General features: G+C 39.2%; 1 protein-coding gene across 1 annotated transcript in view; it reads right to left on the bottom strand.

The window, feature by feature from the left end:
* Positions 1–26,906, bottom strand: part of TMEM131 (transmembrane protein 131) — a 198,055-nt gene that overhangs the window by 140,074 nt on the left and 31,075 nt on the right. Inside the window, 2 exon segments of the mRNA XM_070429901.1 lie at positions 4,963–5,003; positions 8,843–8,904. Of these exon segments, the coding sequence (XP_070286002.1) occupies positions 4,963–5,003; positions 8,843–8,904 (103 nt within the window).

Genomic DNA, 26,906 nt, shown 5'->3' with positions numbered 1-26,906 from the left:
CAAATTAATACATGCGATTCATCACATTAATAGAATAAAAGATAAGAATCACACAGTACATCTCAATAGATGTAGAAAGTGAATTTGACAAAATTCAATATCCATTCATGATAAATACAACAAACTGGGTATAGAAAGAATGTACCTCAACATAATAAAAGGCCACACATGACAAGCACACAGCTAACTTCATTCACAAACATGAAAGGTTAAAAGTTTTCTTCTAAGATCAGAAGACGACACCATTTCTACTGAACATAATACTGGAAGTCCTAACCAGAGTATTCAGGCAAGAAAAAGAAACAAAAGGCAACAAAACTGGAAAGAAAGAGTGAAATTATCTCTATTTGCAGATGACTTGATTTTCCCATATAATAAAAGGCTAATATGAAAATCAACTGAACAGCAGAATGACCAGTCACTATGATGCACACTGACCACCAGGGGCTGATGCTCAATGCAGGAGATGCCCCCTCATGGTCAGTGTGCTCCCACAGGGGGAGTGCTGCTCAGTCAGAAGCTGGCCTCACAGTTGGCGAGTGCAGCAGCAGTGGCGGTAGCCTCTCCTGCAGTGCTAAGGACCCCTTGGGGGATGTCTGCCTGCTGGTTTAGGCCCACTCCCTGCATGCCATTTTGCATATATATACAAATAGAATCATCATATTATATATTTTAAACTTATACAATGTTATATATCAATTCTATCTTAATATAATTGGGGAAAATGGTGCCTTCTGAGGAGCTGAAGTTTTTAATTTTGGTAAGTCCAATTTATCATTTTTCTTTTATGATATGTGTTTTTGGTATCCTAAAAAAAAGCTTGTCCAGGTTGCAAACATTTCTACTAAACTTACTGTAAATGTTTTATGCTCTTAGCTCTTACATATAGGCCTACTGTCCTTTTTAAGTTAATTGTGGTTTATGTTGTGAGGTAATTTAAAGTTCATTTTTTCCCCTTATAAATATGACACAAAATGTCAAAAAGCTTTTAAATAGGTATTTTAAGCCACTTGTCTTAGATACCTTGATCCCCTAAACTAAAACCTGAGGTTTTCACGATTGATTCTAACACCCTCTCTAAGTGTGCTGCTTCCTTCCACAGGTATCCTGTTCCTTCAACAACATATATGCTTGATGACCTCGTCTGAAGTGGTGTCTCCACGACCCTTCCAGACCCCTGAAGCAGGGGGTATATCCAGAGCCCCCGCACAGAGCAGATACTGTAAGAAGCTGAAAGCAGAACCTACTCCCACCTCTCTTCCACACTCTTCCCTGCGCTGTACTCTCAAGTCCTGATGCATGCCTTCTGCATGCCTCCACTGGCATCCCTGCTCTTTCATCGCCTTTCCCCCTCTAATTCCTACTAATTCTCTATATTCCTCTTCTAGGAATGTTGGCTGAAAGAACATATAGTGAATATTGAAGAATTCCATATTTGGTATAAGAATAGTCAAAGAGAAGGCAACACTGAGCTGGCAATCAGAAGAGAATGAATTCTGCCCTGGCCAGGTGGCTCAGCTGGCTGGAGTGTCGTCCCATATACCAAAAAGGTTGTGGGTTTGATTCTCAGTCAGAGCACATACCTAGGTTGAGGTTCGATCCCCAGTTGGCCACAGACATGAGGCAACCAATTGATGTTACTCTTTCACACCAATGTCCCCCCTCCTCCTCTAAAAACCAATGAACATGTATCCTTAGGGTGAGGATTAAAAAAAAAAGAAGATAATGAATTCTAACTAAACTTGGGCACGTCCCTTGGTTCGATGGGTCTCAGCTTCTTCATGTGTCAAACAAAGGGGCTCAACAAGACAATCCACTGGGGTCTCTTGTTAGAATAATCTCTGATTATATGATAACTTTCATCTTAGTGAAATTTTCAAACCCAAACTCTGACACTTTTATAGAAGTTTGTATTTGAACTGAAAAAAAACACACACAATTTCTATTCTGATACAACTATACATTTACAATTTCTGTTGTTACACGACTGCACATTTTACTTTATATTTCCATTTCATATTTTATTTTACATATACATTTCCATTAAAGTTATTCGTATTTAAATGAGAGTTCAGGCACTGTTTAATTTGACTGTGCAGCACTGAGCCACATATAAAAAGAACTGGCTAAATTCTTCCAGTGTGAAGCTATGTTCTGATCATTACTGCTAGGGAAATACAGAGACTATATTTTCTCCAAGTCACATGTTTTAAACAAATGACTTATTAAATGTAATTCATAAATACAGCTCTTTAGTTTTTTTTGCTTTGTTTATTTTATTTCATTGATTTTTAGAGACAATGGAAGGAAGAGGAAAAAGGGAGGGAGGGAGGAATGGAGAGAGAGAGAGAGAAACATCAGTATGAGAGAGACACAATGATTGGTGGCCTCCCACAGGTGTCCAAATTCAGGCCAGGGAGTGAACCCACAATCCAGGTACGTGCCCTTGACTGAGAATCAAACCAGCGATCCTTCGGTGCACAGGCCAACACTGTAACCACTGACCTACACCAGCCAGGGCCAGCTCTTTCGTTTTTAGTTGGTTGGTATGAGCTAAATCTAAATTTAAACTTGTATATGACCATAGATTGAACTGCATCCTCCCAAAATTCATATGTTGAAATCCTAACCACCAATGTGATGGCATTTGGAGATGGGGCTTTTGGGAGGTAATTAGGGTTAGATGAGGTCATCAGGGTTAGGCCCTTAAAAGAAGAGACACCAGAAACCTTGCTTCCTCTTTCTCTCTTTGCCATGTGAGGACAAAAGGGAAAAGGCAGATCTCTGCATGCCAAGAAGAGAGCCCCACTGGGGAGCCAAATCTGCTGGCAACTTGATCTTGAACTCCCTACCTCTAGAACTGTGAGAAATAAATGTCTGTTGCTTAGCCGCCCAATCTGTGTGGTATTCTGTTGTAGCAGCCTGTGTTGACTAAACACACGTTTACTGCCTAATCCAGTCCATACCATATAGTATTACTGCATACCAATTTGAACCTAATATTTATCTAATTCATTGTCTTGTTGAGAGAAAAGAGGTATGATTGTTTTAAAATGTACCTACAAATTCTCCAATATTCTTGCTATCAATAGGTGTAAATCTCTGCCCCCACCCCACCAATGCCTTAATTCCATGCCAACCTAAATGATCAAAACTATGAGGATAGGTCATAAAAGGTGATCCAGCTCCCACTGGCTCTCTTTGGGATGTTCACTCTTGGAATGCAGCCACATGCTGTAAAGAAGACCAAAGCTTTGTGAAAGACCACACAGAGGGGCCTACATGCAGATGTTCTAGGTGACAGCTCAGCTGAAGTCCCAGGTAACAAGCTAGCATCAATGTGAGAGCAATCCTATCTCAAGCCCCTTGCCATTGAGTCATTCCCAGCTCTGGCGTCTCCCCAGCTGAGGCCCCGATCACCATGGAGCAGAGGCAAGCTGTCTCTGATAAACTCTGCCTGAATTCCTGCCCTATAGAATCTGACAGCATAGCAAGATGATTGTTTTTTTGCCAGTAAGTTTCGGGGTAGTTCATTAGACAGATCTAGATAATAGATAAGTGGAATTTGAGATCAGAATATCATGTATTCATGTACATTCTTCAATATACTAGGAAAATAACTCAAAGCCCAGATCTTGATCTTGATCATGATCATGATCATGATGAATAAGATCATTTTCATAAATGTAGCCCAGTATAATTCCATAGCTAATTTCCTAAGTGCTGGAATAAAGGATTGAGGAAGAAGCACAAGATATCAGGCATGCTTTTCTCAACACTAATTTTGCTTCAGATGGGTCAGAGTTCTACAGTTCTTAGACGGTCCAGCCAAGGTGACATCAAGCTAGACTCTCAGTGGTCTGGAAATAATCCAACCAGAGTCAAAAACATTTGGGGAGGGGTGAAGGACACAAGGCGGCATTACAATTTATAATCATAATAGCAGAGAAGTCTACACCTCACTGCTGGCAGTTGGCATGTCCTTAGGGCACGGGTCACAGCAGATCAGGTTCCAAGAGGCATAAGTAAAACATTAGGGAGAAGGACAGAGCAATAAAGGAGCAGGGACATTTAACTGCAGATATGAAAGAGCAAAAAACAGTGATTACTGAAGGAGTTTCATTATACATATTTTGGAAGTAAAGTTTGTAGCTGTCCTAGTCTTAATTGGAATATTTAATACTTCTGTCTCAAAATAAAATGTTCTGTTGATGCCATCTGAATTTCACTGGTGTGAGGATACTCCTGGATGTACTTTAGTATCAAGGATCTCTCATTCACAGAAAGCTCTTCTTCCCCTCCAGAAACCAGCTGCAGGCCCTCACTGGATATGGAAGGGGATCAGGCAGTATCATTCTTTATATTGTCTCCATAACAGATGTGACAAGCTACCAAAAGACCAAAAAATTTGGAGGTGTGAAAGGCATCTTCAATTCACATGCGTGTATACAGTCTCATAACACCCGAGGGTAAAACCACTCTCCTGTAGTCATGAGAATCTGTGTTTTAAAGGCATCCTTTCCAGGGGACTGGGTCTCACTACTCCCAGTTCCCCCTCTAGGAGCCTGCAGACAAAATGACCTCTGGCGATACTGAAGGCAGCAATGGTCAGTCCATAAAAGGCAGCGAGAGCCTCAAGAGAAGTCTCTAGGGAGTTACAAAGGTGATCCTCTGACAAAGCCAAGAAGTTTCAGCTCTGAGTAAAAGCCTTTCATAGATGATATACTACACAATGCATCACATGCAAATTCAGATTTTAAAACCTGGTTTTCCTTACACAAGACTTGAAATACATGATATAATATGATTTATAATATACTTTTCCCTCTTCATCAAAAAAAGTATGGGGAAGAAATGGGGAACATTGCAGGAATCCCCCAGAAGGAACTGAAAGTATGTTAGTATTTTACTAAATCTACTGAATTTTATATATTGTAAAAAATATATATATTCCTTCTTTACCTTTTTTGTTGATAGGAACTGAATCCAAGTGTTGTCTCAGTCTGTGAAAGGAAGAAAACAATGGTAAAAATACTAAAACAAAATCTTTATACTAGAGACATAGGAAATATCCAAAATATTTTATTATAATTTCAATCTTGATCTTATGCTCACTTGAATTTCCAGGTTAAACCTGATGCCCAAATCATATGAAGTGACTTGTCACACTACTAGTATGTACAGGTGTCCTCTGCTTTTTGTAGTTCACATTATGCCACTTTCTTCACAGAACACCTACGTTAGTACCTGCTTTCAGTAACCAAAGCAATCCAGAGCATCTGAGCTGTATCTCCCTTGATTTTGTGTGTCCCTTTGCAAGCAGTGTCCTTCGGGTATCAGAAAAGGCTAAGAGAACTCGCAAGGATGTTAAGTTTTAGCATGAAACTGGACATAATTACGTATATTGATCATGATGAACAAAATAAAGACACTGTGCCTGTGTTGAATTTTGGGTCTGGGAACACTTAAATTTTGTCCATAGATATGACTGTGCTTCTCTGCTTTACACCATTTCGGCTTATGAGAAGTTTCACAGAAACCTTTGCTTTCAGATAGAAGGGGAAACCTATAATTTAAGTGTGAGAATAATTTGGATTACGTTTTTTAACACACAAGAAAATAATACAAGGCAATGTAATTGATTTTTACAAGTTTGCCAGACCACCTCCAATGAGAAGAGTCCTCTTCACAATCACTTTGTGCGGCTCCATGTGCCTCTCACTGCTCACTGTGACCGCTGTGTGCCACGTGCTGGTGTGTAACAGTTCCTGCCATTACAGACCTCAGGGTATTGGAGGGGGAGCGAGGTGGTTGGAGGTGGAAGAGGGTTTAGGGGGGATAAACAGTGATGGGAAAAAAAATTAAAGAAAAATGTGTTTAAACATTGAATAAAGGACTATGAAAATCCTGGGAAGGTGCTGTGTCAGAGAATAGGTGACGTGCTTAAACATGTGATGAGGGAAGGCCTGTCTGCAGAGATAACATTTACACTAAAGCCTAAAGGGTAAAAAGAGCTGTATGCAGAAGTAAGATTGAGTGGTGGAAGCAAGACTGGGTGGTGGTGGAGAAAACAGCATGTGTACAGGTCCTCAGACAGGAAAGAGCCTGCATGTTTGAAAAAAAGACAGCAGGTCTATCTGGCTGGAGTTTAGAGAGAAGGGAAAGAAGAGAGGAAAATGAGGCTGGAAGGCAAGGCAGGGGGCAGATTCAGATTATGTTGTGCTGTGGGGAGAAGCCATGGTAAGAAGCTGAATTGTGTATATTCTAAATGCAATACAAGAGGTCTGGGGAAGTAAGAGACAGAGACAGACATGGTTTTAAAGATATTATTCTGGCTACTGTTGAGGATAGATTTGAGGAGGATATGAGAGAAAGCAAGAAGTTGGGAGGCAAACAATGAAGAATATAAAACATTTAATTATGTGTGAGCAAACGCCCAAACTCTAAGAAATACCATCAGTGTCCTGGCCAGTGTGGCTCAATTGGTTGAGCATTGTCCCATTGCAGCGAAAGGTCACTGGTTTGATTCCCAGTCAGGGCACATGACCAGGTTGCAGGTTCGATCCCCAATCGGGGTGTGTACGGAAGGCAACCTGTCAATGTTTCTCTCTCACATTGATGTTTCTCTCTCCCCCTTTCTTTCTCTCTCAAATCAATAAAAACATTTTAAAAAAGAAAATAAATACCATCAGTGAACTTATCCCAAAAGGTTAGCTTCTACATTATAATTAGAAATAACAGTAGAGTTGTGGCATGATTTTTCCCTATTAATATATATTACTTTGAAAAGGTATTTTGGAGAATGTACATAGAGAATATATGGCAGATGTGGGAAATGTCCTTGTTTTTGAAAGTGAATGTTTGAGTGAAGGTAAAATGTCTCGATGTCCGTCATTTTCTTTAAAATATTTTAGCAACATATATATATACACACACACACACACACACACACACACACACATATATACACACACACACATACATACACATACATATATATACACACACACACATACATACACACACACACACACACACATATACATATAATATATTTTTATTTGAAAGAAAGAGAGAGGGAGAGATAGAAACATCAGTGAAGAGAGAGCTCACTGACTGGCTGCCTCCTGCATGTGGGATATATATTATTATGAGTGATCCAGTTTGTCTCCATCCTGGCTAGCACTTAGTGTTGTCACTATTTTGTGTGTGTGGTTTTGATTTGCATTTTCCTGATGGATAATGATATTGAATAGCTTCCCATGTCCTTTTTGTTATTTATATATCCTTTTCAGTAAAATGTCTGCTCATGTCTTTTGCTAGCTCTTAATTAGACTTTTAAAATTATTATGGAGTTTTGAGAGTTCTTTATATATTCTAAGAACTAGGTTCTTTGTCCCTTAGACCACAGCCTGACTTTTTACCTACTTCAGATGGTGTTTTGCAGAGCAAATTTTTAATTCATCAATTTTTCCTTTATGGAGATTGTATTTCTGTGTCAAGTCTTTGGTGTCAAGAACTCTGCCTTTATCACAACTACAGAAAATACTTTTCAGCACTATTTGTCATGTTTTTAGTTATAAACAAGTAAACAAATACGTTATAGGCAGCACAACATAATACAGAGACTAATAATCACACCTAGAGTGAGAAGACCAGAATTCTAATACCAATCGCACTACCACAAAGTCCCAAGATCTTGGGCAACTTTCTTAATCTAAAACTTGGTTTCCTTTAAATATAAAATGAACATAAAATTATCAGTTATGCTGCCAAATAACATGGTATTAAAAACAAATGCTATCATTACAAGGTGGTAAGACAAGCGCAGAATATAAATAAAGTTTGGGGGGGGGGGGGGGCAGGAAACACACCAACCACAAAAACCAGAGGACTGGTTAAGACAGCTTTTATTGTTCCTTTCAGCTCTGAAATTCTAGAACTGATTTTAGCTGAGAAGACTAAAACAGGTTTCATGGTAATATCTGAAAGACAGGATTTTATCAGATTACATTTTCTAATTTTATGTAAAATATATTTAAAGATGGGCTTAAGATGGCAAGTGGAAGGACGATATAGATGTAAATCTACAGAACTTATACTCTCTAGAGAAGTTCTTGTCCAGATAAATATTTGGAGGGCCAACATCGAGTTCAGTGTTTCACTCAATGGCTCCATCCTCATGGAGGTCACAAAGATTCCACTGCTCCTGATCTGACTCACTCCCTACCCCTCACGGAAATATTTAATTTAAAAGATAATTCCTACAACTAAGGAGGTTTTTATTATTACCAGCTAGAGGCCTGGTGCATGAATTCGTGCACAGGTGGGGGCGTCCCTTGGCCTGGCCAGCGATCAAGGCCTGTGGGGGTGGGGGTGGGGCTGGCCGGCCGGGGGGAGGGGCTGCGGGAGGTTGGCAGGCCGGGTGTGGGGGGGGAAGGGGGAGGAGCCATGGGTGGATGGCTGGCCAGCCAAGGGGGGATGGGCCACGGGAGTTGGCTGGCTGGGGGGAGGGGGAGGAGAGGGACCACAGGTTAGCCGCCAGGGGGAGGGGCCATGGAAGGTTGGCTGTGGGAGCGCACTGACTACCAGGGGGCAGCTCCTGCGTTGAGTGTCTGCCCCCTGGTGGTCAGTGTGTGTCACAGTGACTGGTTGACTGGTCGTTCGGTTGTAACGGTCACTTAGGCTTTTATGTATATAGATGATTCTACTGACCTTTCCCCACATAAAGCTCATAAAATATATTTCAAAGAAGGCAGCTACATAGTTAAAAGAAAAATAATAATCAGGTATCATTTAAGGCTTGACACTGAATTAATTCTTGAATTTAAAATAAAATTACCTGTAGCAGCCCTCCATCATCAAAACGCAGTACTTCTATTATGCTCTCCGACTGAATAAATGCTGTGAAGGAAACAAAACATGCTATCATTTAAAGAAACATAAATTTTATTTAAAATATTTTTACCTTGAAATTAATTGCTATAATTTTTATATTTTAAAAATATACTACTTGATGGTGACAGTTAAAGAGGAAAATATGACTAATACTTCAGGGTTTTAGCAACAATGGAATGCTTTAAAATAAAACAACACAACTCAATTAGAAACTAGTTTTAAATAAACTATAGGCTGTGTAAACCACTTGCAAAATATCTATTCCTACTATACAGCCAGAAAGAACAAAATAATCATATTCAACTAATGTAGCTGATTATTTACACTGATAGATTACTAGAAATAACACAAACACATAGCAAAGATCACTAGAGGATTGTATTTCCCCAAAAAATGATAAGCTGACATTTTATATCATCTGCTCTTTTAGAAGGATGCTATGACTTGAGATCAAAAGTCAAAACAGGCTTGGTAGGGATGGGCGAGGAAAATGGCAAAAAGAGGTTATTCTGTTCCAAGAAACCGAGCACAATGCAAAGCCAAGATACAAAGCTAACACACTTTTACCACATAATCCAGCAATTATGTTCCTAGATATTCACCCAACTGACTTGAAAATATATGTCCATAAAAATCTGCATGCAATTCCTTACAGCAGCTTTATTCATCATCACAACTGGACACCATCAAGATGTCCTTCTACAGGTAACTAGACAAACTATAGTACATCCATACAATGAACTACTAGTTGGTGATAAGAAGTAAAAGAAAAGGCTACATACATACTGTATGATTCCAAGTATATGACATTCTGGAAAAGGAAATACTATAGAGATGGTAAAGAGATCAGTGGTTGCTAGGGGTTTGGAGAGAGAAAGAAACGGCTAAAAAAGTGAAGCACAGGAAATTTTCCTGGGCAGTGGAATTGGAGTGCTCTACATGACATTGCAATGTAGACACATGACACTGCATTTGTCAAACCGGAACTCTACAGCACAGTGAACCTAATGTGTGCAATTTAAAAAAATATTTAGGAGATGGCTTGTGTGGCTCAGTTGATTAGCGTGTTGTCCCATACACCAAAAGGTGGCAGGTTTGATTCCTGATCAGGGCACATACCCAGGATTCGGGTTCAGTCCCCAGTTGTACAGGAGGCAACTGATCGATGTTCTCTTACATGATGTTTCTTTCTCTCTTCCCCTCTCTCAAATCAATAAAAACATATTCTTGGGTGAGGATTTTTAAAAATTCATTTAGGAGATCAAGGGATCCCATAATGGAATGCAGAAGGTAACAAAACAATTTAACGATATTACAAATGTATGAAACCAACTAACTAGAGGGGGGCAGGATGAGGAAAGATGCTAATATAAATAATTCGGAAATTAGTGGAATCTGTAAGACTACAAGCAAAAGAAACTACATAAGCACTGTATTCTAGCTGACAAAGTTATTTCCCACAGGGGTTTGGGTTAATAATTCTGATGCTGATACATGTATACTGAAATTGAACAATTAAGTAAGTGGAAGACAGTGGGAGTTAAATTTCTCACTGTTGGGATAAGAGTTTACACAAAAGCAAAGGAAGGAGACTAGAATAATCTATGTGGTAATGGATTAGAGTTGGCAACATCAGTATGTTCAGCATAATACAGATATAGATGATTACATACAGAAATTTATGGATGTGTATATACACAGGTTAGTATACACACACAAATTTCCTTGCTCTGTCCGTTGAGAAGGCCTAGAAGTAATTGCATCCTAGGAGCAAAGAGCACACTTAGCACCCAGGTCTTGGTTTCTAATACCATCCTCCACTAAAAGGACCCAGAGCTTCCTGGAGAGGTGGCTGAAACTAGGGCTAGGGCAGGAAAAATACAGGATGAAACTGGAGCATCTTGTGCCAGAAAGTGAGAAAGTGCTAAAAACCAAAAAACCTACATTGATTGGAATATGTCATAGGAACAGAAAGAGTTCCCAAATGGCCAAAGCTAAAACAACTTGAGCAGTAATATAAAGTTATAACCCAAAGTATAAAATATCCACGAGTCCATACTGATATAAATAAATAAGTGAATAAATAAATAAGTGGGGGAGAAGAGACAAAACTCCTAGACTGAAGAATTCTAAATAATTTATACAGAAACTCTTGGTAGAATGTAACTCCCTATTCTTTAAGCCTGGGATACACACTGTGATTTCCTTCCAAAAAAAACAATATAGAAAGGAAGGAAAAAATAGTAAATTCACAACGGAGAACATTACCTTAGTTAGATGATCAAGGTCAGTTTCTACAGTGAAAGGTCATGTTGATAGTATGTACCCTTGAAATGCTTTATAATAAAAATGGCACTTTTATGTCTGTGGTCTTCCTCCCAAAATCACTTAGTCCCAGTCTCATTGTGAGAAAAACACCAGACAAATCTCACTGAGCGACATTCTACAAAGTACCTGACCAGTACTCCAGAAAACTGTCAAGGTCATAAAAAAAACAAGAAATGTCTGAGAAACTGTCCCAGACCAGAGGAGCCTCAGGGGACATAACTACTAAATGTAACGAGATATCTTAGATAGGATCCTAGAAAAGAAAAAGGAAATTAGGTAAAAGCTAAGGAAATCTGAATAAAACATGGGCACTTCACTTAATAATAATGTATTAATACTGGTTCATTAATTGTAATAAGAAGTACACATTAAGGGAAGATGTTAATTACAGGGAAAACTGGGTAAGAGTGTATACAGGAACTCTGTACTATCTCTGAAATATTTATATAAAATTTGGATTGTTCTAAAATAAAAAGTTAATTTTTAAAAAGCACAAAACAATGGTATTTCAATTGGCTCCTCATTGTTGGTCTTTGGGCATTCAGGGAAGAAACTTGCTGTCTAATCCCAGATACCTGGTATATGGCTAAAGCTGAAAGTCAAGCAGCAGAATGAGATACAGTGGGGCCTTGACTTAGGAGTTTAATTTTCCGAGACCGAGCTCGTTAAGGAGCTCGTTAACTCAAATTACTCTGTCAACTCAATGCAAAAAATCCACCGAGAGACAGCTGGTATCTCAAAAAACTCGTTAGTCGGGACACTCGTAAGTCAAGGCCCCACTGTATTAGCTAATTAGATCACTTTACATAATTAAGTGGTGTTTTCCTGCCTTCGAGCATCACTTTCCTCTTATACTGATTTTACTTTGGGAAACCCACCTCCTCCATTGCTGTGTTTCTCTTTAACCACATTGCCAACCTGTTGGTAAAATTTCCCAGAGCTGAGAGACCAGAGAAAGAGGCTGACAAGTCCATCATTAAATCAAGAGTTTATTAAGGTAACTTACTATGAGGAGTGTCTTGAGCGGACAAGAGAACATGGATATCCTCTGCCTCTGTAGCAGGTGCTAACGAGTTATATAGAACAGAACAGGATGCATAGGGGCACAGGAGTGAGATCAGCTCCAGGTAAGGAAAATCCACCTTAGGAGCTTGCCTTGGGCAGAAGGGAGGGATCAGTTTCTGAGGGGATTTAGGGGAAGTGATGTCTGTTCTGGGTCCAGCAGTTGTCACATCATAGAAGAGTCTCTTCTCCATACAACCTGTTCTACTCCTGCTCATTCCCCACCAGTTCTTAGTATATAGAGAACATTCAATGAATATTAAGTGCATGAATGAAATCCCACCTTTTTGCTCAGGTATAAGTTGGTATTTGCATTAACTGGTGCAAATGATCTCTTTCTGGTTGTTCTCTCTAGTCCTAGCTTGTAGATGAATTTCAAACTTAGGTCAGAGCTAATGACTCCAAAGGAATTACTGACATCGAGTACATTTGGAGTGCAAAGAACATCTCTACAGTGATAAGCTGTTCAGAAGAAAGGACTGTGAGTATAGATTGAAGACAGATTTATTGATGTAAGAACAACACAAGAAACTATTGAGAATTAATTGGCTAGCCAGATGCTCTCAATGTAGGCAACAAAAAGTAGGAGTTCCTAGTTAGAAACTTTCCATTTATTTAATAGAGAAAAACCAAGAAGAAAGTACTGGAAACATACTGTATTTGGTGGCTGCTATCATCGAATAAATTCCCATAATCAAACTAGAAGATCAGACTTACCTGGTCTTTATCTAACTGATCTTTTTAAAAACCAGATTAAAGAAAAGCCATGACTTGGAAGGGCCCCCAAATCCTGTGTCAAAGAGCCACTTTGCCTGAAATCCTTTTCTCATGGCTGGTGTATTCTCCGTCAAGTATCAGTCTTAAAGCCACCCCAGAGAGACCCTCTGTGACTGTTTCAAGCAGTTCCCTGTTATCCTCTCTCATATGCCCTATTTTATTACAATCTGTAACTAGTTCCTGGTTTGCTTATTTTGCCATCTATGCCTAGGACAAAGTCTGAAAGATGAAAGATAAGAAATATTGGATAAAATAATGGCATTACTACTTCAAAATTAATCATCACTAATGACATTAATACATCTTTCATAGTTATACTTGCTCAGGATTTTGTTTCAGCAAAATGCTCAATAATAAAATTTTTTAAACATTCTGAACTAGTTTTGTATGAACCTCTCTATAAAGATACTTTATGATTGAAATTTTATTCCTTCCTTGCTAGTTTTCTTATCTGAAAGATGTAAGATACATCTAATTTATCTACTTCCCACATTAAAAGTACAAAGGGATTTATGAAAGAAACCCAATAAAAAAGCATAATTACTGAAATTCCCCAACTTTTAATGAAGTAGTATAAGAAACATAAAGAAATGACAAAATATGGCCCATACACAGGAAAAAATGCAATAAACAGAAACTGTCCCTGCATAAGTCCACATATAACTCTTACTAAATAAAAATATTAAATAAGCTTTTTAAAGTATATTAGTAAATAAATAATAAAAGAAAAAAAATTAAGAGAATGATGTCTCACCAAATAGAAAATACCAATAAAAAGGAAGCAATTAGAAAAAAAAAATACAAATAGAAATTTGGGCCCTAACCTGTTTGGCTCAGTGGATAGAGTGTCGGCCTGCAGACTGAAGGGTCCCAGGTTCGATTCCAGTCAAGGGCATGTACCTTGGTTGCGAGCACATCCCCAGTGGGGGGTGTGCAGGAGGCAGCTGATCGATGTTTCTCTCTCATCGATGTTTCCAAATCTCTATCCCTCTCCCTTCCTCTCTGTAAAAAATCAATAAAATATATTTTTTAAAAAAGAAATTTGGAAATTAAAAGTACAATAACTGAAGTAAAAAATGCACCAAAGGAACTCAATAGCATATTTCAATAATGTGGAAGAAAGAACGAGCAAACATGAAAATAGGTTGAGATTATCTAGTCTGAGAAATAAAAATGAAGAAAAAATGAATAAAGCCTCAATGACCTATATGAGATACTATCAAGAATACCACTAACAGTTGCACAATTGGTGTCCCAGAAGAAAAGGAAAGGAGAAGGGGTAGGAAAAATATTTGAATAGGCGGTATTAATCTGAACAAAAGTGATATAAGTTAAGGTGTTAATTGTTATGCCCAGGACAATCATTAAAAAAAAGACAACAAAAATGTTACTAGAGACAAAAGACATTTCATAATGATAAAGACATCAATCTATCAAAAAGATATAACAATTATAAACATATATGTACCTAACAAGAGAACTCCAAAATACAAGAAGCAAAAACTGACAGAAATGTTAAGGAGAAACAAGAAATTCAACAAAAATACTTGGAGAATTCAATATCCGACCTTCAAAAATGGATAGAAAAACTAGGCAAAATATCAACAATGAAATTACAATAAACCCGAACAACACTAGGAACCAATTAAATCTAACATCATCAATAGAACACTCTAACAATAGAATATATATTCTACTAAGTGTACATGAAACGTTCTCCAAGACAGACAATACGTTAGGCTATAAAACAAGTCCCAAAAACTTTAAAGGGAATGAGGTCATACAAAGCATGTTCTCCAACCACAATGGAGTAAAATTATAAATCAATAGAGAGAAATAAAAAATATGTGGAAATTAAAAACAGGCCTAAATAATCAATGTGTCAAATAAGAAATCAAAAGGAAAATTAGAAAATATTTTGTAGTAAAAACAAAACCACAAGTTACCATAACTTACAAGATATAGGTAAAGAAGTGCTCATGAGGAAATTTACAGCTGTACATGCTTATATTAAAAAGAAACAAATCTCTCAAATTAATAACCTAACCTACCATTTTAAGAAACTAGAAAAAGAAGAGCAATCTAAACCCAAAATAAGTAGAAAAAAGGATATAATACAAATTAGAGTAGGAATAAAATTGAGAACAGAAAATTAAAAAAAATAATCAAACAAAAATTTGGTTCCTTGAAAACATCAACAAAATTAACAAACTTTTTAGGTAGGCTGAAAATAATTCATGAATGAAACAGGGAACCAATCTTACAGAGATAAAAAGGGTTTACCAGCCTTATAGGAGTAAATGGGTAAGAGGATAACTAGGAAAAATGTGCACCAATAAATCAGATAGACTAGATGAAATGGACAAATAACTAGAAACACAGGAACTACTGAAATTAACTCAAGAATAGAAAATCTGAATAGACCTATAACATGATTAAATTAGTAATCAAATATCTGCCCATAAAGCAGGGGTGGGGAATGTCTGGCCGTCGGGCCAAATAGGCCTGTGAAATCATTTGATCTGACCTTGCCAAGGCATTAGGGGTGAGTTAAATGTTTGACCAAATACAGCAGGCTAATTTTCAGGTTGATAATTTTGTATGGCCGCGAATGACGCTATAGATATCCAAATGGTCCTTGGCAGAAAAAAGGTTCCCCACCCCTGCCATAAAGAAAAGCCTAGGGACAGATGGCTTCATTGTTGAATTCTACAAAATATTTTAAAAAGGACTAACACCAATCCTTTATAAACTCTTGCAAAAAGTAATGGAGAAGGAAACACTTCCCAGCTTATTCTATGAGGCCCTAATATTGATACCAAACTCAGATAAATTTATCACAAGAAAAGGAAATTACTGATTATGTATCCCATATAATAAAAGCCTAATATGCAAATTGTTCGACTGGGAGTTCGACCAGTCGCTATGACGTGCGCTGACCACCAGGGGGTGGCGCAGAACATGGCGGGCATCGGCAACACGGTGCTGGCAGCAGACGGCAGTGGAGGCACTGCCGGCCCCAATGAGAGTGGGACCACGGTGGGATGGTGGAGCAGGTGAGCGGGCGATGCCAGGCCAAGGCAGGTGCGAGCTGGGGCCCGACTGCCTTGCTGATCGCCCCAGCGGCGGTGGCGGGGCTGCCACCTGGCCCCCGGGAGCTGAGGAAGCCAGGCGGGGGTCCCGGCCCCGACCAATCACCCCGCAGATGGCGACCAGCGGCGGCGGGGGACAGGGCTGCCGACCGGCTCCCAGGCACTGAGGGAGCCGGGCAGGGGGGCCTAGCCCCGATCAATCACCCCGCAGGCAGGATGATGGAGCAGGTGAGGGGGCGGCGCCAGGCTATGGCTGGGTGCCAGGCGGTGCTGCGGGCTGTGAGGCTGAGGACACAAGCTGGGGCTGTGAGCCTGGAGGCGCGAGCTGGGGCCCAATCCCCACAGGCCACCCCGAGGGACCCCACCCGTGCATAAATTTGTGCACCGGGCCTCTAGTCTCTTATAAATATGGTTATCAAGTATTCAACAGTATACAAGCAAACTATATCCAGCAAAATATGCAGAGGATTATATACCACTAGAGGCCCAGAGCACAATTAAATCGTGCGCGTGTAGGGTCCCCTAGGCCTAGCCTGCCATCAGGACCATGTTCGCCACCCCGTGACGCCTCGCACGCTCCGTGGATGCTGCCGATGCCGCTATTTTCTGAATCTTTTCTTAAAAGGTTGCCTGAATGGCACTTTAAATACTTTGTAACTGAAACAAAATGTAACTTGACTCCAGAAGAACTTTAGGCTTAATAGTTCTTTCACTACAGAAAGTCACTTGTTAGTGTGCACATGTGTGTGGGCAAGAAGAACCAACAGCAAATGATAAAGCAAATGGGGCAAACTGCCAACAATAAGTCAATCTGAGCAAAAACATTTTTTATTCTATTTTGATTCTTAGAAATTTTCTGAAAGTTCAAAAATATTTCTAATATAAAGTTTACAAGAAAGAAAATCACCTTGCAACTTCTAAAAATGCGATTGTTTAAACACCCTCTTTTAAAAAGTCTTCTGTCAAGCAATAGTAAACTCCTTACTTATGTTACATTGTAAGTACTGGATATATAGGTGTTTGGTATCCAAACTGCTGCCACAAATTAATTGTGATAATAATAAAAAATCAGCAAATTGACTAGCCTCTAGCAAGACTGATAACCCAAAAAAAGAAAAGACAAAAATCACCAACACCAGGAAAGACAAAAATCACCAATACCAGGGGGTAGCACTACAGCATTACAAGATCAACAAAAGAATACCATGAACAACTTTGTGATCATAAATTCGACAACTTGCAAAACAATGGACCAATTCACCAAAATCCCCAAATACCAAAGCTCAACCAAGACGAAACAGATGGACAGCATGCACCTATAGTCACGAAAAACACTGAATCTGTCCATCGAAAGATCTCCCAAAAGAGAAATTTTCATGCATAAATTACTGAAAATTTTTATCAAACATTTAAAGAAGAATTAGCACCAATTTTACATAATCTATTCCAGAAAATACAAGATGGAATACTTCCAATTTACTTTGAGGCTAGTATTACCCTAATACCAAAGCCAGACAAAAACATAAATTAAAAAACAAAACAAAAACAAAAACTTCAGGCCAACATCCCTCACTAACTTAGATATAAAAATCCTTAACAAATAACTAGCAAACTGAATCTAGCAGTGTATAAAATAGAGAACTATATACCACTAGAGGCCCGATGCATGAAATTCATGCAAGGGGCTCAGCCCTCGCAGCCCCGGCTTCATCCAGAAGGTCATTTGGCTGTCCGGTCTAATTAGCATATTATGCTTTTATTATTATAGGTAGCTGATTGGGATTAATTTCGTATATGCAAGACAAATATTTGGAAACCAGTCAATGGAATCCACCATACCAAAATTACATGATAAAAATTACTGATGAAGAAAAAGCTTTTGGCAAAATCTGGCACCCATTCATGATATAAATTCTCAGCAAACCTAGAGAACAGAATGGAACTTCCTCCACTTGATACAGTGCATCTGCAAAACAAAACAAAAACACCAACCAACCAACCAAACACCAAAAAACCTACTGCTATATCATCTGTAACAGTGAAAGAATGAATCCTTTGCTCCTAACTGGGGGAAAGGTGAGGGTACTGCTTTCACAAATCCTATCAGCATAGTATTAGAAGTTCTAGCCACTGCAATAAGAAAAACAAATAAAATGCATACAGATCAATTAGGAAGGAAGAATGAAACCGTCCCTATTTACAGATGACATGAAAACCCAAAGGAATCTATGGAAAACACCAAAACTAGAATAAGTGAGTTCAGCAAGGTAGCAGGATATAAGATCAACGCACAAGAATCAGTAACAGTTTTATATACTAACATGTGGAAGCCAAAATTAAACCCAAACGACATTTACAATCAACACACAATAGAATAAAATATTTAGGTATACACTTAACAAAAATATGTACAGAATCTGTATGCCAAAAATTACAAAATGCTGATTTAAAAAACAAGACCTAAATAAATAAACACACATACTGGAGCAATCAACATAGTATAAATGTCAATCCTACCCAAATTAATATACAGATTTAATGCAATTCCTATCAATGTCTCAGACATAGGACAAGCTATTCTAAAATTTACAGAGAAAGGCACACTAGTAGCTGAAATAATCTTGCGAAATAATAAAGTGGAAAAACATAATCTTGCCCTGACTGGTTTGGCTGTGGATGGAGCGTCGGCCTGCGGACTGAAAGGTCCCAGGTTCGATTCTGGTCAAGGGCATGTACCTTGGTTGCGAGCACATCCCCAGTAGGAGGTGTGCAGAAGGCAGCTGATTGATGTTTCTCTCTCATCAATGTTTCTAACTCTCTATGCCTGCCCCTTCCTCTCTGTAAAAAAATCAATAAAATATATTAAAAAAAAAAAGAAAAACGTAATCTACCTCACGATATGGCTAGAGTACTCCAGGCAGTTTAGTACAGGGGAGGCATATACACACAGATCAATGAGATAGAGCCCAAGATAGAACTGAACCACACAGATAGGCCTGGCTGATTTCAAAGGTGCAGAAGCCCAGGAAGGGCAGACAGCCTTGTAAACGAACGGTGCTAGAGCAACTGGACATCCATGAGCAAAAAAATGCCAAACATTTTAGTATCTTACAACAATTTGTTCTGCTTGCGATAAGTAGAAGTATGAAATAATTACAATGTCCTATCAGATAATCTGTTAATTATAAAGATAACACTTTTTGTTGCTAATCCTCACCCCAGGATATTTTTTCCACTGATTTTTAGAGAGAGGGACAGCAAGGAGGGAAGGGAGGAAGAGAGAAAAGTGAAGAGAAGAGAGAAGAGAGAAAGGGGGAGAGATGAGATAAAAGGAGAGGGGAGAGGAGAGAGGCGGGGAGAGGGAAGAGTAGGAGGGGAGAGGGCTGAAGAATTTCTCTAAAGAGTCCACCACTAAGTGGACTGCAAAGGATAAAGGCTGTAAAGAAACATCATTTGAGAAAGACACAAAGATTGGTTGTCTCCTGCACGTACCCTGACCGTGACTGGGGTTAGAACTTGCAACCCAAGTATGTGTTCTTGATGGGGAATGGAACCCAAGACCCTTTGGTGGAGGGGTCGACGCTATAACCACTGGGCATGCTGGCCAGGGCAAGAGAACACTTTTTTTAAAAAAATTCCAATCTTTGTTTTAACTCATGTGGTTGTGATTTCCTATATTCTGATCAAACAGTTTCTGAGTACAAATTAAAATTTCAAATTTCTTTTAAGGAGCTCCTACAGATAACACTTAAGTCATACTCCATAAGTGGTTAAAGGAAAAAGAAAGAATTAAAATCTGGGAAATTTTCTCGGGCATAGTAATTGTGGTGAAAACATAAATTATATTAAATTGAGAAAATGTTATAATTAGAAGAGTTAACTTCAGTTATAATGTAAACTGTTTGTTTTTACTATTAAACATGACTTTTGTCAATGCATAATTAATTTTATTCACTATCAGTCTTTAATAGCTTACTCCCTAAGTTTATAAAAATAAAATTGTCCAACATTAATTTTAAAATGAAATTAGATGTTCAAATGTGAGATGTTTACAAAGAGAAAATAAGACTCCAAATTTGACAGATTCCAAACAACAAAAAACACACAAAAATCCTAGTATGCCTAAGTACTCAATGTTTTACTTAAATATAAATTTTAGCATTACTATAAATTTTTAAGTTTATTTATTTATATATTTCATTATAATTACATGAACATAAAAATATAGTTACACATATTTTTCTCTCTAATACAGCAATTTCCAACCTTTTTCATCTCATGGCACATAAACTAATTACTAAAATTGTGAGGCACACCAAAAAGTATATTATATTTTTTGTTAATCTGACAAAAAAAAAAAGTATAATTTTGATTCATACTGACAGCTATTATTGTATTGGCTGTTGTCATTTTTTTAAATTTGAGAATCTAAGGAAAAGAGGTGAGTGCTCCTGACTAAAATAGTCAAGTAATGCATGTTTAAAAAATGTTTGTGGCACCCCAGTTGAAAATCACTCCTCTAGTACCTACGCATAAATCTTAATTATACCTCATCTGTCCTGGTTTGCTTCAAAGCTCTAGGGATACCATTTTTGGCGTTAACCTCTGACTATAAATAGAATGTACCAGCTACTCATTCGTAGCGAGGGGTAGGGTTACTTTACCATCCCATTGTGGGGTGAGTCAATTACAAACCTAAAGTTAAGACAAGAAGCAAGTTGCCTCTTCAGACATCAGAAAAAATGTGAAGTGCTAAAACTTCTACTCCGAACGGACATACATTTATCCTGCCGATTGGTATGGCTATCAAGTATGCTGACAAGTGAGGAAGAAATTTTCAAAACTAAACCTCCAAAATACGGTTAGCTAATGCCAGAGTAGGTACTCTGGCAGTTTATTTTTAAAAAACAAAAGAAAACTTTTACAGGAAGCTACTGCACATAGGCACTGTGCTTGGGGTTAAGGCTGGCACGGCCTGTCCTCGAGGAGCTCACAAAACTAAGATGGGACACAGACAAATGAAGTACTGGGGCTCCAGGTGCACTGACTCCATCAAATCCAGCTCCAAGAGGCTGCGAATGCTTCCAAGGGCAACCATGATTTTCCATTTCAATGAGGTGACCAAGGCTATATATTCTGCATTCTTTCAAGGATACAGCAACTCTATTTTCTTAGAGTATATAGATTCCTACATTTTTTTATTTCTTACCTAGCATTTTTTTTTTTTTTTTTTTTTTTACAGCTTATAGCAGCCTGCTCCAGGAGAGAAGAGCTGCTTGGCACCAGCTGGGTCAGGTGTCCCCTGTAAATCTACAGATTTCCCTTCTGCTCCCCTTCCCTTTACTCATGGGAGAGATGGCATGCCCACAACCCCTCCCCCTGATCTCTCTGTTCTGCTTTTCCTCTCCATCCTTCTAAAAACCTCTGCCTGCACTGAGATATTAAGATGGATTTTTAAGGACTGGGAAAAGTCCATCTTCTTGAGATGCCAGCATGCAAATAAACCTCATTCCTTAGTACCAGCACCTGTCTCACTAGATTGGCTTTCGAGTTTGCCTTTCGTTGCAGCAGGCAGCAGAACCTAGGTTCGGTTACACAAGCAGTGGTTACATGAGAAAGGCAAGCAAGAGTCAGATAGATATGCATTACCAGAAAGCCCAAGGCAAAAGAATTAGAGGTGTGAGAAATGATGGTACTCTCAGAAAATAACGGTCATATAGTAGGTCTGAAATTTAGGGAGCACTGGGAGGAATTAAAGAAGCTGAAGAGGGAGATAGAGGCTGAGCCATACCCCATGCTAGGCTATCTTATGTAAGTTATGTGCTATTTTTCCCATTTTGTAGTAACATGACCCAGGTCACATCAGCTGGTAAATGGCAGGTCAAGATGAAAGCTCAGGTCTGTTTTTCTACAAAGTTCAAGCTTAGGCTGCCTCTCAACAATCCTCCATACTTTGGTAGTGGGGGAAGTGTCATGCAACAAGATTGGGCTGCTTGAAGGAAGAAAAATCCCATGCCGAACTAGTATAATTACTAACCCTTAAACAGGTCATTAAAACAGCAATTCTCAACGTAGTGTCCTTGGATTCCTGCACTGAATCACCTGAATACTCAGTACAATGGAGGTTCTGGGCCTCCTCCTAAACCTTCTGAATCACATTCCTTGGGACTCAGCCTGGGCGTTCGTACATATGCTCTGGAGGTCAGTGATGGAAGTAAGTGTCTTTTCCACTGAAGCTAGGTGGATGCCAGATTTGAAGGGGAGTGTGAAGGCAAAGGCTTAATTCAACTTTGGACATACAGGACTTGAGATGGACAATGGAATATGCAAGTGAAAATGCTGATGCAGACAGTCCCAGGGCAATATCTGAACTTGGGGAAAGGTCACATCTAACTAGAGATACCCACAGAGATGAAAAATGAAGAAAAAGTTACCAAGGAAAGTCCATACTGTTTTCCATAGTGGCTGCACCAGCTTGCATTCCCACTAGCAGTGTACTAGGGCTCCCTTTTCTCCACATCCTTGCACTTGTCATTTGCTGATTTGCTGATGGCAGCCATTCTGGCAGGTGTGAAGTGATACTTCATTGTCATCTTAATTTGCATCTCTCTGATGATTAGTGACTTTCAGCAGTTTTTCTCGTCTCTTGGCCATCTGTATGTCCACTTTAGAGAAGTGTCTACTTAGGTCCTCTGCCCATTTTTAAATTGGATTGTTTGTCTTCCTTCTAAGCCAGTGGTTCTCAACCTTGGCTGCACATTAGAATCACCTGAAGCCCAGAAATCAGGATTTTAAAAAGATTCCCAGGTGATTCTAATGTGCAGCCAAGGTTGAGAACCACAGTTCTAAGCTATATGAGTTCTTTATATATTTTGGAAATTAACATCTTTTCAAATGTATCATTGGCAAATATGTTCTCCCATACAATGGGCTCCCTTTTCATTTTGTTGATGGTTTCTTTTGCTGTGTAAACGCTTTTTATTTTGATGTAGCCCCATTTGTTTATTTTCTCTTTTGTTTCCCTTGCCATTTGACCAGTGATCCCACTTCTAGACATATATCCTAAGAAACCCGAAAACACATATCAGAAAGAATATATGCACCCCTATGTTCATAGCAGCACAATTACAATAGCTAAGATCTGGAAACAGGCAAAGTGCCCATTAGTAGATGGATAAAAAAAGTGGTGGTATATTTACACCATGGAATACTATGCAGTTGTAAAAAAGGATCTCTTACCCTTTGAAATAGCATGGAAGGACCTGGAGTACATTGTGCTAAGCCAGTGGTTCTCAACCTTCCTAATGCCGAGACCCTTTAATACAGTTCCTCATGTTGTGGTGATCCCCAACCATAAAATTATTTTCGTTGCTACTTCATAACTGTAATTTTGCTACTGTTATGAATCGTAATGTAAATATCTGATATGCAGGATGTATTTTCATTGTTACAAATTGAACATAATTAAAGCATAGTGATTAATCACAAAAACAATATGTAATTATATATGTGTTTTCCGATGGTCTTAGGCGACCCCTGTGAAAGGGTCGTTCGACCCCCAAAGGGGTCGAGACCCACAGTTTGAGAACCGCTGTGCTAAGCGAAATTAGCCAGTCAGAGAAAGACAATTATCATATGATCTCACTCATATGTGGAATCTAATGAACAAAATAAACTGATGAACAAAATAGATCCATAGACATAGAAACATGGAACAGACTAACAAATCAAAGAGAGGTGGGGATGGGTGGGTGAATGGGTGGGGAGAGTCCTAAGGCTGTATGTGTGTGCAGGGTGAAGGAGGTCAATAGGGGAAAAAGGGGGACATCTGTAATATGTTCAACAATAAAGATAATTTTTTTTAAAAAGAACTGAAATTCAAATTAAAAAAACAAAACAAAAAGTTACCAAGGAAGAAATAGTAGAGCTGAATTCTATAGTTTAATTTAATACAAGGCAGAATCTCCCTTAGGCAGCAGTGGAGCTACTGATGGTAGAATATCTGAGAAAGAGAAACAGAAAAGCAGAGCAGGTGTCATGGAAGCCAAGAGGGAGAAGGGTTCAACAGTGTCAAAGGTTATCATACAGAGAGGATGAGGGGAGGGGAGGCAAAGTTTTTAAAATAAGTCACCAGATTCGGTCAATTGGAAGACACTGGTCAGTCCTCAGACAGGTTTCTGAGTGTCAGAGCAGAAGCCAGACTTTATAACATGGTTGCCTCAGAGGATTAAGAGAAGGGGGAAAGGTTTGCCTTGGAAATGCTCTTTCTAAAGACTGAAGTAAAGACACATGTGGGTGAAGAGACATAAACTGAAGTCAGCAGGTCTGTCTTCAATAAGTTAAGACTTAAGGTCATGTCTTGGGGGTAAGGAAGGGGTGAGGGAGAGAGGGACAAGCCCGTACAACCACTGCTTCAGCCACAGGGTAAAGACTGCACAGCCTCAACTCTCAAACAGGAAAACATTTTCTGCCAAAGCTTTTACTGTAGAACACTTTAAACCTACAGAAAAATGACGATATCAAACTTGTTTTAATACATTCTCCTTCTCTCTATATATATTTATTTGTTTACTAGCCATTTAAAAGTAGGCTACAGTTACCACAGCATTTCCCAGTAAATACTTCAGCATGTATTCTCTAAGAATAATGACATTCAACACAATCACAATTCTATTATCACATACATGTAGTCTCACACCGATATAGTATTAAAAATACGTAGTCCAGCCCGGCATAGCTCAGTGGTTGAGCATTGACTTATGAACCAGGAGGTCACGGTTCAATTGCGAGTCAGAACACAAGCCTGGGTTTCGGGCTCGATCACCAGTAAGGCACATGCAGGAGACAGCCAATGATTCTCTTTCATCATTGATGTTTCTATCTCTCCCTTTTCCTTCCTCTCTGAAATTTAAGTTTTAATTATCCACCCAATTTGAAGTCCAGATCTAATCAAGGATCATGCATTACAATTGGCTGTAATGTTTCCTTAGTCTCCTTTAAATCAAAAGTCTCTTCATTTTTTTTCTTTCATGACATATTTTTGAAGAACCAAGACCAGTATTTTACAGAATGTCCCGCAATCTTGATTTGCTTTTACTGTGTCCTCATGATTTAGATCAGAGGTCCTCAAACTTTTTAAACAGGGGGCCAGTTCACTATCCCTCAGACATCCCACACATGCGCACTGCGGGCCCAGGACGAGTTGGCTGCTAAGCAGGACAGGCGGCGGCGGCAAAAACACTCGGCGGGCCGGATAAATGTTTTCAGCGGGCCGCATGTGGCCCACAGGCCGTAGTTTGAGGACCCCTGATTTAGATTCATTAAACATTTTTGGCAAGAATAATATATAGACATGAGAGGCCCGGTGCATGAAATTTTGTGCACTGGGGGTGGGGGGTGTCCCCTCAGACCGGCCTGCGGACTCTCACAGTCGCGACCCCTCACTCCTTACCGTCTGCCGGCAGTGGAGGCAGAAGAGGCTCCTGCCACCGCCACTGCGCTGGCCAGCCATGAGCCCGGCTCTGGCTGAGCGGCGCTCCCCCTGTGGGAGCGCACTGATCACCAGAGGGCAGCTCCTGCATTGAGCATCTGTCCCCTGGTGGTCAGTGTGCATCATAGCAACTGGTTGGTCCACCATTTGGTTGATTTGCATATTAAGGTTTTATTATATAGGAGGATTGTGCATCCCATCATCAGGCAGATGTCGATTTGTCTGATATTACTGGAGATGCTAAATTAAATCCCTTGGTTAATGTAGTATCCACAAGATCTTTCTTTCATAAAAATGTCTCTTTCCCTCTGTCATTAATAAGTTGAGAATATTGAGATAATGTGCATCTATCCAACAAGCTTTCACCAATGATTTTAGCATTCATTGATGATTCTTGCCTGAATCAATTATTACACTGGTAGCTGTAAATGGTGATTTTTCTAATTTAATCATTCCTTGTACATTTTATCTGTACATGACATTTTTTGGTAATGCCATTTTAATTTCCTTCCACTCTTCATTTTTGAGAGTCACTATGGACTTTTCCTCCTAATATAACGGATTACCTTTTTTTTCCTGCTCAAAATGTCCCAAACGTGGCCAACTGGAGTCCTTTCAAGCCAGCGCTTACATCCTTCTGACATCTATATATATATTCTCTCTATATAAAAGGCTAATATGCAACGTGTCCCCTCGGGAGTTTGACCAGGAGTTCGATCGCTCGCTATGACGTGTGCTGACCACCAGGGGGCAGCGTGGAATGAAGGCCGGCAGCTGGGGGAGGGAGGCCCCAGCCAGCAGCCGGAAGGCCCTGATGGGCCCTGATCACCAGCCAGGCCTAGGGACTCTACCCGTTCACGAATTTTGTGCACCAGGCCTCTAGTGTTCCCATAAGTCCTTGAGTACACCTCTGGTTTCTGGCACAATAAAATGTTCCAGAATTACCTATAGTTTTCCTGTCTACGTTCTAGATGGTTTCCTGAAACACCTTAAAAGAAGTAAAATCAATTCTATACAAATATTTCAATATTAAAGAAGAAAATACCTCCCAATTTATTTTATGAGGCCAACATTATTCTGGCACCAGAAAAAGACAAAAATATATTTAAGAAAAAAAACAAAATAATATTGAAACCAATATCCCTTAATATAGATACAAAAATGCTTAACAATGCTTTACCAAATTGAGTTCAGCAATAAATAACAAATGAATTAGTATGTGGAAATGAGAATACAAGAATGCAAGGTTGATTTAATTT

The sequence above is a fragment of the Myotis yumanensis genome, unplaced genomic scaffold (assembly GCF_028538775.1).
Source record: "Myotis yumanensis isolate MYYU_CA2020_CCGP unplaced genomic scaffold, mMyoYum1.0.hap1 SCAF_11, whole genome shotgun sequence".
Lineage (NCBI taxonomy): Eukaryota > Metazoa > Chordata > Mammalia > Chiroptera > Vespertilionidae > Myotis > Myotis yumanensis.
This window is presented reverse-complemented; position numbering and strand designations above follow the sequence as displayed.